The sequence below is a fragment of the Podarcis gaigeae genome (genome assembly GCF_964106915.1).
Source record: "Podarcis gaigeae genome assembly, chromosome: 11".
Taxonomy (NCBI): Eukaryota; Metazoa; Chordata; class Lepidosauria; order Squamata; family Lacertidae; genus Podarcis; species Podarcis gaigeae.
The window spans coordinates 15,421,928-15,436,773 of NC_139687.1; the positions used below are offsets into that span (position 1 = coordinate 15,421,928).

Here is a 14,846-nt window from a genome sequence, read left to right on the forward strand (position 1 = left end):
GAGCTGGACCATAAAGAAAGCTGATCGCCAAAGAATTGATGCTTTTGAATTATGTTCCGGGGGGAGACTCTTGAGAGTCCCATGGACTGAAAGAAGATCAAACCGATCCATTCCTAAGGAAATCAGCCCTGAGTGCTCACTGGAAGGACAGATCCTGAAGCTGAAGCTCCAATACTTTGGCCACCTCATGAGAAGAGAAGACTCCCTGGAAAAGACCCTGATGTTGAGAAAGATGGAGGGCACAAGGAGAAGGGGACGACAGAGGACAAGATGGTTGGACAGTGTTCTCGAAGCTACCAACATGAGTTTGACCAAACTGCGGGAGGCAGTGGAAGACAGGAATGCCTGGCGTGCTCTGGTCCATGGGGTCACGAAAAGTCGGACACAACTAAACGACTAAACAACAACAAAGGGAAACAGAATTAGGTTGGCTGGCTAGATCTTAAGGTCCTCAGTCCTGGTGGTTACTTTGACAAGTGTCAAATCACCTGATAGGCAGGAGACCTTCTCAGCTTCACCTGGAGATACCAGGGACTGAACCTTGGACTTCTAGGATGCAAAGCTTATGTTCTACCACTGAGCTATAGCCCCAACATTCCTTTTGACTTCAGAACTCTTTTTTTGCTTCGGAAATCCCTTTGCTCATTCTCCATGTGTGAAACCTACTCATAGGAAGGGGGACAGCAGGACTGAACTGCTGATTCCCTGGACATGTGGGATACTGAGATGGGCAAGCAATGTAGCCCTGTTGCCCCTTCTCCTTGGAAACGAACGAAGGGGGCTAACCCAAGAGTCATGTCTCATTTGATGACAAGTACAATAAGTACCCCTTTGTGCCCTTGTGAGTTTTAATTGGTTTTTTTTATTACAGTGGTACCTCAGGTTACATATGCTTCAGGTTACAGACTCCGCTAACCCAGAAATAGTGCTTCAGGTTAAGAACTTTGCTTCAGGATGAGAACAGAAATCGTGCGGCAGCAGCAGGAGGCCCCGTTAGGTAAAGTGGTACTTCAGGTTAAGAACAGTTTCAGGTTAAGAACGGACCTCCAGAACAAATTAAGCACTTAACCTGAGGTACCACTGCACTTCTTTCATTTCTTATTCTGCATTTTATTGTATTACAGTTTGAATTATATGAAATTCAGATATAAAATAATTCTAAGCAACAAAATACAATTTAAAATCATACAGCATCTGGCACAGCACGTTACAATTGCCACAACGGGCAGAAAAATGATTAAGTGGTCCACCAAGACCCTAGGCAGTTTTCAAGTGGTCCACAGGAGAGGAGAGTTTGGGAACTGCTGGTTTAAAAGATTTCAAATGAATGTGAACTATATTTGATGTGTACTGTGATTAGGTCATGGGAGGAAGCAAAAATAAATGAAGCATGCTGATGAAATGTTGACTTTTTACACACATCCGTCTGCAGTCAAGACATGCAGCTAATAAAATAAAATATATTTTCTTCTCTTTCACTTTCTCTGTGTATTTTTCCAGTGACTATAATAAAAGTGGAAGTGAAACAACTTGTATTTGAATTTGATCGAAGGAAGCTCAGTTTATCCACAAACTTAATAACACACCTTAAAGTATTACTTTTTTTGTTCAAAGGAGTGCTGTACATACATATCTGCTCAGAAGAAAGCATTGTTGGAACTTACTTGCATGTAAATGTGTCTAGGATTTCATGATTTTGTGCAATGGTTTGCTTGTAAGCCTATTTCCGTGTGGATTCTTATTTTGCTCCTTTGAGGAGACACAAACTATGTCTCGCTACCCTGTCCTGGTTGCAAACACGTAACTTACATTATTCACTGCTTAAATGATGCCTTAAGGCACTGCCCAATGTACAACACACTTGGCATATTGTTTGGGGGGAAATTCTAGCCAGAAATGTAGGACTAAATTAGTCTCTTATAAATATCCATTTGCAGGGCAGAAGCAGGCTCTTGTTTTTTAGGTAGGCTTTATCTGAATGAGTAAATACATTAAAATATAAAATTATACAGTCTTCTTTCAGTTAGAGCTTAAGATCCAGGAGGGATTTTCCAGGAATTGTCTCAAACGTCCTTCCCTCTATACAGAAAAAGCACTTTATGAATGTTCAGCGACTATGGCTGTAATCCGCACATGGCTCCAATCCTATGTATACATACCTGAGAATAAGCCCCACCGAACTCAGTGGGGCTTACTTCTGAGTAGACATATATAAGATTGTGCTGTAATTTGGCTTATTTTGACAGTCTATTTCCCCAGAAAGCTGTTGCCTATGTCATCTTGGGCCAGTATCAATTAGGGCTTCAGTATTTAGTCAATCCGTCACTTAGATTCATCTAATAAAAACTGATAGATTGGACATAAGATTCCCGCCCCATTATTATTTTCATTTGTTGTTGTTGTTTAGTCGTGTCCTACTCTTCGTGACCCCATGGACCAGAGCACACCAGGCACTCCTGTCTTCCACTGCCTCCCGCAGTTTGGTCAAACTCATGCTGGTAGATTCGAGAACACTGTCCAACCATCTCGTCCTCTGTCATCCCCTTCTCCTTGTGCCCTCCATCTTTCCCAACATCAGGGTCTTTTCCAGGGAGTCTTCTCTTCTCATGAGGTGACCAAAGTATTGGAGCCTCAGCTTCAGGATCAAGTGCTTAAAGAAATTACAGAAGACAGCCACCTTCTGAGAAGAGTCATTCTACCTTCTCACCAACACTGGGAGAGATGCCTTTTCACTGGATGAATGCCATATCATATCCAAACAGAGGCATACCTAGTGGTTGGTGAAACCAGCCTCCATCTCTGTGTGGCAACATGCAGCCGCTGTCATTGCAAGATCAAACATGGGGAAGCTTCCCGTCCTTATTGCAATGTGGCACAAAGGTGTGCAATTTTTTCCACCCTTCCTCCTCACCAGTGATTTTTTTCTTTAAAAAAATGTTTCAGGGTACTCTCATTTTGACTCAGAGACGCAGGTGGCTCTGTGGTTTAAACCACTGTGCTGCTTGGATTTGCTGATTGGAAGGTCAGCGGTTTGAGGCCCCGCGACGGGGTGAGCTCCCGTTGTTTGGTCCCAGCTCCTGCCAACCTAGCGGTTCGAAAGCACGTGAAAAAGTGCAAGTAGATAAATAGGTACCGCTCCGGTGGGAAGGTAAACAGCGTTTCTGTGCGCTGCTCTGGTTTTGCCAGAAGCAGCTTAGTCATGCTGGCCACATGACCTGGAAAAAATGTCTTCGGAAGCGGACAAACACCAGCTCCCTTGGCCTGTAAAGCAAGAATTGCGCCGCAACCCCAGAGTCGTTCGCGACTGGACTTAACTGTCAGGTGTCCCTTTACATTTTGACTCAAGGAAATCACCATTTTATAGTTCAAATCAGGAAAAATAAATGTAGTAAATGGACAAAAGCACCCCTGTGTACCCCCTGAAAAAAGCGCTGCTCCTCACCTTGCCCTCACTTCAGATGCGTCAAAAACTTGGGTCCTGTAAAATGTAGCACCTTCTAATGAGGTTCTTGCAACAGAGTGGGTTTTGTTTTTGCTGAGAGGGGTGCTGATATAGCTCCTTGCCAAAGGTGCAAGGGACCCTAGGTAGGCCTCAAGTCCTAAGCGCCCAAGGGTCAGTGATCTCACTTCAAATTTCTAAAGGGACCACATCAGGTGCCTCCAGCCCTTATGGAACTACTAGACCTGAATGCACACACAATTGAGCCCCATTTTGCACATTGACAGCCCTGGAACCAGTTTTTCCTAGTGATGGAAAGACCTCGTGATATCCAGTGGACACATTAAAGCTGCCAAGATCCTTTGAAAGATTATCTTATGTCGCAGCACTAAGGAGACTGCTAAAGAAAACAATCAGACTTTAGGAAAAAGTTAATGTAAAGTGCAGTTTGTTTGTTGTATATTTGTTGAGTTAGAAGTAAGCCAATGGGAGGTTTTGATGGGCAGACAAGAGGAGTGCAGTGTTAGGGAATCTAGTCCAGTCCCCGTTCGGGTTTGCTCTGGAGCTCTGGCTCCAGTGGCAGCTGCAAAAAATAAAAATAATGTATAAATATGTATATATATAAAATAGGAAAATAAATAATATGATGAACATTTTATTCAGATGCTACACACACACACACACACACACACACACACACACACACAGTATGGGAGACATTTACCCCTGGTCTGCAAGAAGCGAATAACTAGCATTTCCTTTTCAGACTGAAAACTAGAGGAATGCAACAGCACATCTGTGTGAAATTAACATCCTTCCCTCCTGAAAATTCACAGAACTGCACAGTTCCAATATGTGATTACAAGCCTTGATTTGTGTTAGCTAATAAAAGCACTAGGATTGAGCATGCTAAAGGGTCCAATGATTAAAAATGGAATATGGCCTTGTTTTTAAAAAACAAACGCTACCAGCCGTTCCTGAGGAAGCTTTAACACATTTGCTTGAGGCTTTTGGTGGAATCAGATGAACACAGACAACGCAGTGACTGCGAAGAAGCCAATCATGGGATATTGAACTCTTGGCATCGGACAGAAACTTGTGGGAGTATCACACATTGGCTTAACTATAGTTAGGAAACACTTTGAAACTGCAGAAAGGCTCACAGTGTCTGCTACAGTTTAAACTTTGCAAATGCAATTAATATCAAATGTAAAGTTATGGGATTTGCATGAGCCTCATACCAAGTACGGTATATTTCACACATTTACATTGAATGTATGGTGTTCCTACGGTGCATAGTTAGATGATTTTTTTGCCTTCACATCTTAAAGAAGAAATACTCTTGAACAGTATTCAACAAAGTATTTGCACGAGCATGTTGGGATTTCCCCCTCTCTCCTCTTCTCTCGTCTCCCCACAAAATCCTCTCTGGATGACTGGGGGGGATGGACGGACCGATAACGGATTTAAGAGGTGTGTGGAGGAAGAAGTCTGTCACCCTGGTCTGTCTCATGCCTTAAGTGAAATAGCCAAACATGTTTTCAGAAATGGGGATTATGCATACCTGCTACCCAGAAACAATTCCCCCCTGTAATGTTGATGGGCCCATTTGGACGACCCACCCTTGGAAACCTATGGAAAACGGATACAATCCTGAATGCTCTGGGTGAGTTTCCCGTGGAGAAAGCTGATGATCCTGTCAACTCTCTGGTCTTGCTACGGAACGGGTGGTTGACGTGATAGATCCTGAGCATCTCCTCTGCTGTTGCGGAGCCTGAGTGGCTCCTTGGTATTCTGGGGAGCTACAGGCTGTGAGGCTCCAATACTTTGGCCACCTCATGAGAAGAGAAGACTCCCTGGAAAAGACCCTGGGAAAGATGGAGGGCACAAGGAGAAGGGGACGACAGAGGACGAGATGGTTGGACAGTTGGACAGTGTTCTCGAAGCTACCAGCCTGAGTTTGACCAAACTGCGGGAGGCAGTGGAAGACAGGAGTGCCTGGCATGCTCTGGTCCATGGGGTCACGAAGAGTTGGACACGACTAAATGACAACAAACAGGCTGTGAGGTAAACTAGAATAAGGCCAGAGCGGAAGCGGTGCAAGTCTCACTCTGAAACCAACCACACTCCAGTTGCACATTACACCTATGAATAAATTGAAGGGCTGCTAAAGCTGTGCATGTTCTTTTGGGGTTATTTATTTATTTATAAATAATATATACCGCTTGCTTGTAGAAAAAAAACCTCAAAATGGATTAAAATCTTACAGCTACTGTAAGCACTGCTGGGAGAAGAGCATTCTGCCAACAAGCTTACTAAAACTGCCTCCTCTGTAACTCTTCTTAATATGGATCTACTGTGAAATATTATTAATCAAATACATAATCAACCTCAACGATTGCTGAAAATTCTTGATTTGGTTGTTCACTCACACACACTCACACTCATACACACAGAGAGAATGAATGACCACCATTACAAAAATTGTGTTTATATGAAAAATCCCAATCTTAGCCTCAGATAAGGAGAATCTCTTGTAATGAACAGTGAACAAATGTTTTGTAAGTCATTACTCCTTCTTAAAACGTTCAGTCAAATATCTCAAGGGATATAGTTTCAGCCTCATTTCAATAAACCTACTTGTTGAGGTTACTACGGTCTCTCTCTTCTGTTATATGTGGTAGTCCGTGTGGTATTGGCAACTGTCTGTCATCTTTGTCTTGCCAACCCAGACTTCGATTTCCCAGACTACTTTTACATTTTTCTTTCCCTGCAAATCTTGCATTCAGCATTTTGTGACTTTTTTGGTTAATGTTTTTGAGACACTTCCACCTTTTTGATTGTAACATCTCCAGTTTTCAGAGTTGAAGTTCCATTAGTTGGCACTTTCCTGACTCAATATTACCTCTATTTTTCCTGCTGCTACTTTCTCTCTCTCTCTGTGTGTATCTGTTCTTCTTGGTTGTCTGTTATGCCAGTATTTTGGTTTGCTTGGCTGTCCATTGCTTATGTTAATTTGCTCTTCTGTTTTATTTTCATTTCATCTGTATAATGCCATTGTTTTTTAACACATCCCTTGGGGTAATAGTCAATGCATTTTTTCATTTAATATAGCTGTAGATTAAAGTAGGGACACTTCATACACTGAAATTGATAGACATGACTAACTTAGGCCCATTACTTTCAGTGGGTCTACTCTGGGAAAAAATTAGTTGGCTACAATCCAATATTCTGCAACATAGTAATTTGCTAATTTTATCCTGCTTTTCAATAGATTCCAGAAACAAATACAGTTGGAGATTCAAAGGAGAAGGCAGGCGGGAAAGAAGACAAAATTACCCCTCTCCTTTTCTTCTATCTCCTTCATTAGAGATAGGCATAGTAGGAGATGGGATACAGGATTAGAAGGATTGGCAAATAAAATAAAATAAAAAAAATAAAATAAAATCTAAGGGAACATGTATTTTCAGGGTCAGCCAGGTTGTCATAGTAGATACGTAAAACTAATGATAGTATTAGTTGCTTGCTGGTCTCCATTGAAAACAAAATAAAACATCACTTGACCCATGGTTGGTACCATTTTGACGCATCTACTCAACACCAGTCATTGGTGTTAGTTTTCTTTGAAATACGGTAATTAGCAAGCTCCCATAAATATCCTCAGAGCAGGGGTGGGGAAACTCTACCACTCCCAACCTTATCAGGATTGGCCTGCAGGGCCAAATTTGACAGGTGGGTGGGGCCACTCATGTTGTAATCATGTGACCTCATTATGACAACACATGATTGACAGGTGGGTGACCCAATATACTTCAAAATACAGTACCTTTCATGGGGTTCCCAAGCACCTAGAAGCCAGCTGTTGGGTGCTTAGGAATCACAGAGACAAGCATAAGCCTAGAAAATTACTGTAGTTATTTCTCCCTTCCCCATGGAGAGTGGGGAAAAAAGAAGCTGTTATTTTACAGGCATCCCTGCATGTAATATCTGAATCAAAAGTGGATCTCGTCAACATTTTGGCTTAGCTATGAACTTTTAAGAAAAATGCACAGTGCTTTCTTTAAGGCTAAGTTAGACTCGCTGAGGGTTATACAAATGAGCATTTGTCATATATCACTAGAATGAACCTTCCAGTGTCAATAACTTGAAAAGGTACATGACCCTGATGATTACGTAAGGCCCAACTTAACATTTCATTGTTCTATTTTAACATATACTATTTCAAATGTTTTAAATATGAAGTGAGTTTGAATAACAGATGGATGTGTTTTGTTCCCACTGTACTTTCCTGAATAAGTACTGAAAGATCAAAGCAGTATAGGCTCGCCGTAGCTTTAGCAAAATGGGAGCAAGGCCAGGCTATTGGGAACTATTTGAAGCTCAAAGCCTTTATTATAAAGCTGGGAGGCCCCAGCAGATTCTATGCATTTGTATGAAGTTTTGAAGGAAGATTTGAGACTTGCATACAGCAACTTATAATTTGCAAAGAACACATTCACTGGTGACAGAAAACAAGAGAGGCATGTCGGCTTGTAAAAATGGCCAAGAAACAATGACAGAGAGAAAGACATTGTAATTATTCCCATAGACATGGGTTGTTATCTCATACTAACAACTTCTTGGAAAAGAACCCTGAGATAACAACATTGGACAACAACCTCTAGGCCTCTACTTTCCAGAGTCAGGGCCAATTGTCATGGAACAGTGACCATTGCTAGAGAAAAATACATGGCGCTGTCTTGGGTTGAACAATGTGAAAAGGAAACAGTCATCTTGTAGCTTGTCTGAACTATGGGGATTTTAAAGTGTTCCACTACGAAAAAAAGCATGTTTGACTTGCTCTCTACTCAAGACATGCTGTCATATAATTACACTACAAAAGGGGTCTCTTTGCCTAGATGTTCTTGACATAATAGTTAATCCAGCCCCACTGGTGGCTAAAGTTATCTTTTTGATGGAGGTTTCTGAAGTCATCGTAATGACAGAGAGCCCTGTGTATGGATGGCCTTCCAAAGATGAAAAAGGTGTTCTATCTTCCCGTGGCCTTTCCCCACTGTACAAACTATGTATTTTCTCTTTAGAAAACACAATAGTAAATGTCAATTCCCTGCAGAACTCTGTGATTGCAAGACTGCAGAGATGGCCTAAAAAATAATGCTTACTTTCCCCCCTGCTTATTTAACTGCTATAAGCTTTTTTATCTTGATATTGCATCGGGTTATTCTGAAAGCTCCAGGGAAAGTGCATATATGCATTTCCCACTTGAGTTTGCTTACATTGTCTAAATTGGCCTTGGCCAACCTGGTGCCCTCCAGATGTTTTGGATTACAACGCCACAGACAGAAGGCCAGAGGGCATTATTTTGGCAAAGGCTGGTCTAGATTTCTTTTATAAGGAGTGCTTACATTTGACATGGGAGCCGGAAACTCTGTATTTATGCCAGCCAGGTACAGCTTCTTTCCTGTAGTTAAATATATGGTGGAGTGATGATGGCATATCAGAATTTATGTGATTTATTTTGGATCGCCAGGAACTAATCTCAGCTGCAGAAAAAAACATATTCCCCTTTTTATTTTTATAATAATTTTTTATTAAATTTTACATAAATATCTCCAATTAACAACTCCCAATTAACATATTTTTCTCTTTTGGACTTCCCTCAGCTTCTCTGACAATCATCCATATTTAAGTTTATTATCTACGCATTCCCAAAATTAATATCGCCTTTTAAAATACCTTTGCAGAGATATTTGCATTCTTGCAATATTCCTTATTCTCTCACAAAGCTTCTTTAAAACCCACTAGCGTTGTTTGTTCATCACATACACTCTCCCCTTTTTATTTTTGACTCTTTTGGGCGCAGGAATGTAACCTTAATTATTTACAATTTCTGTTTAACCCGCAAGAAAGAAGGGCTTTTTCCCTGGCTAGGTTCAATTGTAATCCTTCTAACCTCCTTTGGGGTGGGTTTGCAGGTATGGCCGAAGGAGATAGGATCTGCTCATGCGATGCCCACCTGGTGGAAACTCTAGCTCACATGGTTCTTAAATGTAAAATGTATGATAATCTCCACCAACAATTCTTAGACTATCTATGTATCCCAATGTGGAAACCAGAGACAGAGGTTAGACGCTTCTTATTACAGGGAAGAGACCAAGAGCTCACCAAGACAGTAGCTAAGTTCCGCTATTTGATTTTTTTTGCCGCCGAAGTACGCTACAGGACCCTGCCCTTGCTGGAGACCCACAGAGGTGAAATAGATTGCTTGCCTCTTCTTTCTTTTGGAAATGATTGTACAGTGGTACCTCGGGTTAAGTACTTAATTCGTTCCGGAGGTCCGTTCTAAACGTGAAACTGTTCTTAACCTGAAGCACCACTTTAGCTAATGGGGCCTCCCGCTGCTGCCGCACCGCTGGACCACGATTTCTGTTCTCATCCTGAAGCAAAGTTCTTAACGCGAGGTACTATTTCTGGGTTAGCAGAGTCTGTAACCTGAAGCGTATGTAACCCGAGGTACCACTGTACTGTTGAAATGGTGACAAGATCGCATTGGCCTATTTGTTCTGAACGTTTGTAAGTGATGCCAATAAAGGTTTGATGATGATGATGATGATGATGATGATGATGATGATGATTTACTTTGGAATGAAATTACAAAGCAAACATAAGAATTTGGAGAAAGCAGCTCGCTATTTTCTTGCAGGCTTTAAATAAGACTTGGTTAGTAGAGCTAACCATGGTAGAGCCCACCAGGGCTTTTTTTCAGACAGAGGTCACAAGAATTCAGCTCTGGCACCTCTCAGGTGGGTGCCATTGCCATTCTAAAACAACAAGGGAGAAATTCATGGTGAGCTCTGGAACCTCTTTTTCTCCCAAAATAGCACTGGAGCTCACCATCCCTCATAGAAAGCATAGGAAGATGAATTTGAGGTCCAGTGGCATTTGTCACCCAAAACATCTGGCCATACCAGGTTGGCAAAGCCTGATTTAATACCTAGGATTGTTTTGTGATATGCATTTGATGTTGATGATAATAAAATCATGATGATAGCTAGAGTTGGAGCAATAAGACTTTGCAGCAAACCTTTACTTTCTCGTGTGTTGTTAGCAATCATTTCGCTTGGTCCAAACGTCTTGTGAATTCCCAGTATTCCAGTGTTGGCATTAAAGGTAAAGGTAAAGGGACCCCTAACCATTAGGTCCAGTCGCAGACGACTCTGGGGTTGCAGCGCTCATCTCGCTTTATTGGCCAAGGGAGCCGGCGTACAGCTTCTGGGTCATGTGGCCAGCATGACTAAGTCGCTTCTGGCGAACCAGAGCAGTGCACGGAAACGTCATTTACCTTCCCGCCAGAGTGGTACCTATTTATCTACTTGCACTTTGCTGAGCTTTCGAACTGCTAGGTTGGCAGGAGCAGGGACCGAGCAATGGGAGCTCACCCCGTCGCGGGGATTCGAACCGCCGACCTTCTGATCTGCAAGTCCTAGGCTCTGTGGTTTAACCCACAGTGCCACCTGTGTCCTTGTGTTGGTGCTTAATCTACAATATTATCCTTGCAGTACAAGAAACAAAAGACTAGACTGCATGACAATGCCTTTTGCAGTAGCAGTTTTCAGTTATTAGTTTCCTGTGTTCACTTGTTCTGCTGCTGTAGTTTGCTGCAAGAGAAACATATCTGTTGTCAGTGAGAGAAACCAGGATTCCATATTGCTCTACTGAAACTGAAGTTTGGTGGAAAGGTCACAGGTGGTCAGATTCTTACCCCTGGGTTACAGCTGGACAGGCCCAGGACAGTTTCTAACAGTGTTTCCCAAACTTGGGTTTCCAGCTGTTTCCAGACACTACAACCCCCATCATCCCTGACCACTGGTCCTGCTAGCTAGGGATGATGGGAGTTGTGGTCCACAAACAGCTGGGAAACGTTGGTCTATAAGGACATTTGCCACCAGCCAGGATTGAGCTCCACTGAAGTCCTGGTTGTAGGCGTTTCTGGAGCCCCGCGCGGGATCCTCGCTTTTCTGCCCTCCAGCTGATCAAAGCCGATAGAAATCAGCGCTCTCGTTGACATCCGTGGGCTCTGGATCGCGTTCAAGTCCCCATCTGGTTCCTTTTACGAGGGGCGTCGCCTGGTGTGCCTGTCAGGATCCCGGAGGCTCGTGAAGGGATCCCCTCGTGCGTGCCAGACAGTCCCCCGCCAGCTCTCTCCGGAGACCCCATGCAGCCTCCAAAACACATCTTTCCCCTCTCGCTCGCGGCGACAGTTTCTGAGGCAGCCATTCCACAGGCGCAAAGGATGACGCTGCCGCCTTTTTCCTTCGCAGGTTCCCAGAGTAGGGTTGCTTAGCTTCTTTAAAAAAAGTTTTCCCCAGAGTTGCTCAGCTTTTTTGGGCGAAATCGCAAAAATTAAAATAATGCCGTTTTTGAGCGATTTTTAATGGTGGCGGCGGAGAAAACCGGCGTGCCGATAGGGAATGCCATACGTCCGGATTCCTCCGGTGCTCTACTATATGCAGCAGTATTCCGTATGTGTCCGGGACAACCCGGACGCATGACAACCCTATCCCGGAGACTCCAACTGAGGGAAATTCGGCCGCTACCGGCGGCGGGTGAGAAACTCCCCTGAACTTTCTTGAAGTGGTGATTTTGTTGGTGCAAGGAGAAACTACGAGGCCAGGGGGCCGGGGCGTGGATGAACGGACTGCTTGAGAACGGGCAACAAGGTTGTGTGACTGACTGACTGACTGGCGCCCAACGGCTCCTCGGCGCCCCCTCCTAATTCCCAGCCTCAGCCCCTCCCTCCCTCCCCGCGGCTTCCAACGAAGCTCCTCCCCCTCTCCCTCCAGCCCCCTTTCACAAGTGCCGCGGCCCCTCCCTCTCTCGCCTCCCCTCCGGGCGCCCCCTTCCCTCAGCCTCCCTTCCCTCCTCGGGCGCGCTCCTCTCCCACGTGCTTGGCGCGGCGCTGCTGCTCCCCACTGACGAGCGGGCGGTAGTGCCGCCCTGCCTCCCTCCCTCGCCCCTCATTCTTCTCGCGGCGCACCGGGCAAGAGCCGCCGCCTCGCCTTGCCCGGAGTCGGCAGCAGCAGCAAGCTTCTCTTCAAGAAGAAACTCCTTCTTCGCCTTCCAGGGTGGAAAGCTGCTGCCGGCCCCTGTCACTAGCGGCTCCTTATCATTATTGCTGTTATCCTCGAGGCGGGCAATTTCGAGCTCGCTCTCCGAAAAGCGCCCACACCCTTCGATTGTTCTCCCCTTTGCTCGGAAAGAGCTGGACCTCATCTCCCTTTTTCCCCCGACGGCTTTTAATCAGCGCGTTTCGCTCGGGAAGGCGAGCAAAGGAGAGGCGGGAAAAGGGAGGAGGATGCAGCGCGGAGCGAGAGAAGGAGCAGCCGCCGGCGCCGCCGCCCCCCTGGCCGCCCCGACCCGCAGCAGCTGAGCGTCGCGCTGAGGTGGAGGGGAGAGAGCGCGCGGCCCGGAGGAATAACGCCTCTTCTCCTCAGGAAGGGAGAAGAGCTCCCGAGTCAGGGGCGAGCCGGAGGTCGGGGCTCCTCAGGATTTTCGCGCCCGCGACCATGGCGAGGCGGCGGGAGCTCCGCCTGCAGCCTTATTTCCTCTGGCTGGGCTGTGTGGCGCTCTGGGCGCAGGGAGCAGCCGCGCAAGGCAAGCAGCAGGTCCGCCCGGCGGATGGAGCAACGGGCGGCGGCGGCACCAGCTACCCAGCCTCGAGGAGCCTGGAAGGCGCCGCCACCACCAACCGAGTCCGCCGGAGAGGCCAGCAGGACGCGCTCAGGGGGTAGGGAAGCCGCGTTGCCTCGCGCCGCGCAGGTAGGCCTGCCTCTCACAAACAGCGGCGGCGAGGCGGCATTTATAGGAGCCGTGTGCCCGGATCGTACCACTTTCAGGCGGCAAGCGGGGGTGGGGTGCATGGTCTTCGTGGGAACGGATTGGAGCAGTCTCTGTGGACACGGGGGGCCGCTAGGTGTCAGGGGCAAAAGGATCCTAGCCTAGCTTGATGCTCCTTGATGCTCCAGTCGTAGGTGTGTCATGATTAGCCCCGCCCCAAAGAACAGATCACCTGGGGGGTCTCCACCTGCAGTCTGAAGTGGTACAGTGCAGGCAAAAGGTTTATCTCCTCGATCCGATGCTGTTTGTGAGAACTAGGCCAGGCGTGTATTGCCTTGTTGTTGTTGTTTAGTCATTTAGTTGTGTCCGACTCTTCGTGACCCCATGGACCAGAGCACGCCAGGCATTCCTGTCTTCCGCTGCCTCCGCAGTTTGGTCAAACTCATGCTGGAAGCTTCAAGAACACTGTCCAACCATCTCGTCCTCTGTCGTCCCCTTCTCCTTGTGCCCTCCATCTTTCCCAACATCAGGGTCTTTTCCAGGGAGCCTTCTCTTCTCATGAGGTGGCCAAAGTATTGGAGCCTCAGCTTCACGATCTGTCCTTCCAGTGAGCACTCAGGGCTGATTTCCTTCAGAATGGAGAGGTTTGATCTTCTTGCAGTCCATGGGACTCTCAAGAGTCTCCTCCAGCACCATAATTCAAAAGCATCAATTCTTTGGCGATCAGCCTTCTTTTCTGGTCCAGTTCTCACTTCCATACATCACTACTGGGAAAACCATAGCTTTAACTATACGGACCTTTGTTGGCAAGGTAATGTCTCTGCTTTTTAAGATGCTGTCTAGGTTTGTCATTGCTTTTCTCCCAAGAAGCAGGCGTCTTTTAATTTCATGGCTGCTGTCACCATCTGCAGTGATCATGGAGCCCAAGAAGTAAAATCTCTCACTGTCTCCATTTCTTCCCCTTCTATTTGCCAGGAGGTGATGGGACCAGTGGCCATGATCTTCGTTTATTTGATGTTGAGCTTCAAACCATATTTTGCGCTCTCCTCTTTCACCCTTATTAAAAGGTTCTTTAATTCCTCCTCACTTTCTGCCATCAAGGTTGTGTCATCTGCATATCTGAGGTTGTGGATATTTCTTCCGGCAATCTTAATTCCGGCTAGAGATTCATCCAGCTCTGCCTTTCGCATGATGAATTCTGCATATAAGTTAAATAAACAGGGAGACAATATACAGCCTTGTCGTACTCCTTGTATCGCCTTAGCAGCAGGTTATGCGTGGATGCAACCAGCTGCAACCTGCCATTCTGCACGCGCCCCCCCCCCCATCAAATATGTGCATGCACACCATCTTGGCAACTTCTGGGTGATCCACAGGCAAAAATTCTGAAATGCCACCTTTATTGTGCTTTGATGAAACATTCAGCTCACCTTTATTCTGCTTCCATGAAACCTTTGGCTACTCCTGCTGACAACCCATAAAAGCACTTCTGTAGTTCTGTAGTTCTTTCCTCTTGTCCTGTGCTCATTTCCTGCAACTTCCTGATTTCCAGTGCTCCAGCCCCAATGAA

General features: G+C 45.6%; 1 protein-coding gene across 1 annotated transcript in view; it reads left to right on the forward strand.

Annotated features, from left to right (window-relative positions):
* Positions 1-12,390: 12,390 nt before the first annotated feature.
* FBN2 (fibrillin 2) overlaps positions 12,391-14,846 on the forward strand; it is a 141,422-nt gene continuing 138,966 nt past the window's right edge. The window contains exon 1 of the mRNA XM_083702173.1: positions 12,391-13,226. Coding sequence (XP_083558299.1) covers positions 13,006-13,226 — 221 coding nt within the window. The 5' untranslated portion in view covers positions 12,391-13,005. The remainder of the gene's footprint in view (positions 13,227-14,846) is intronic.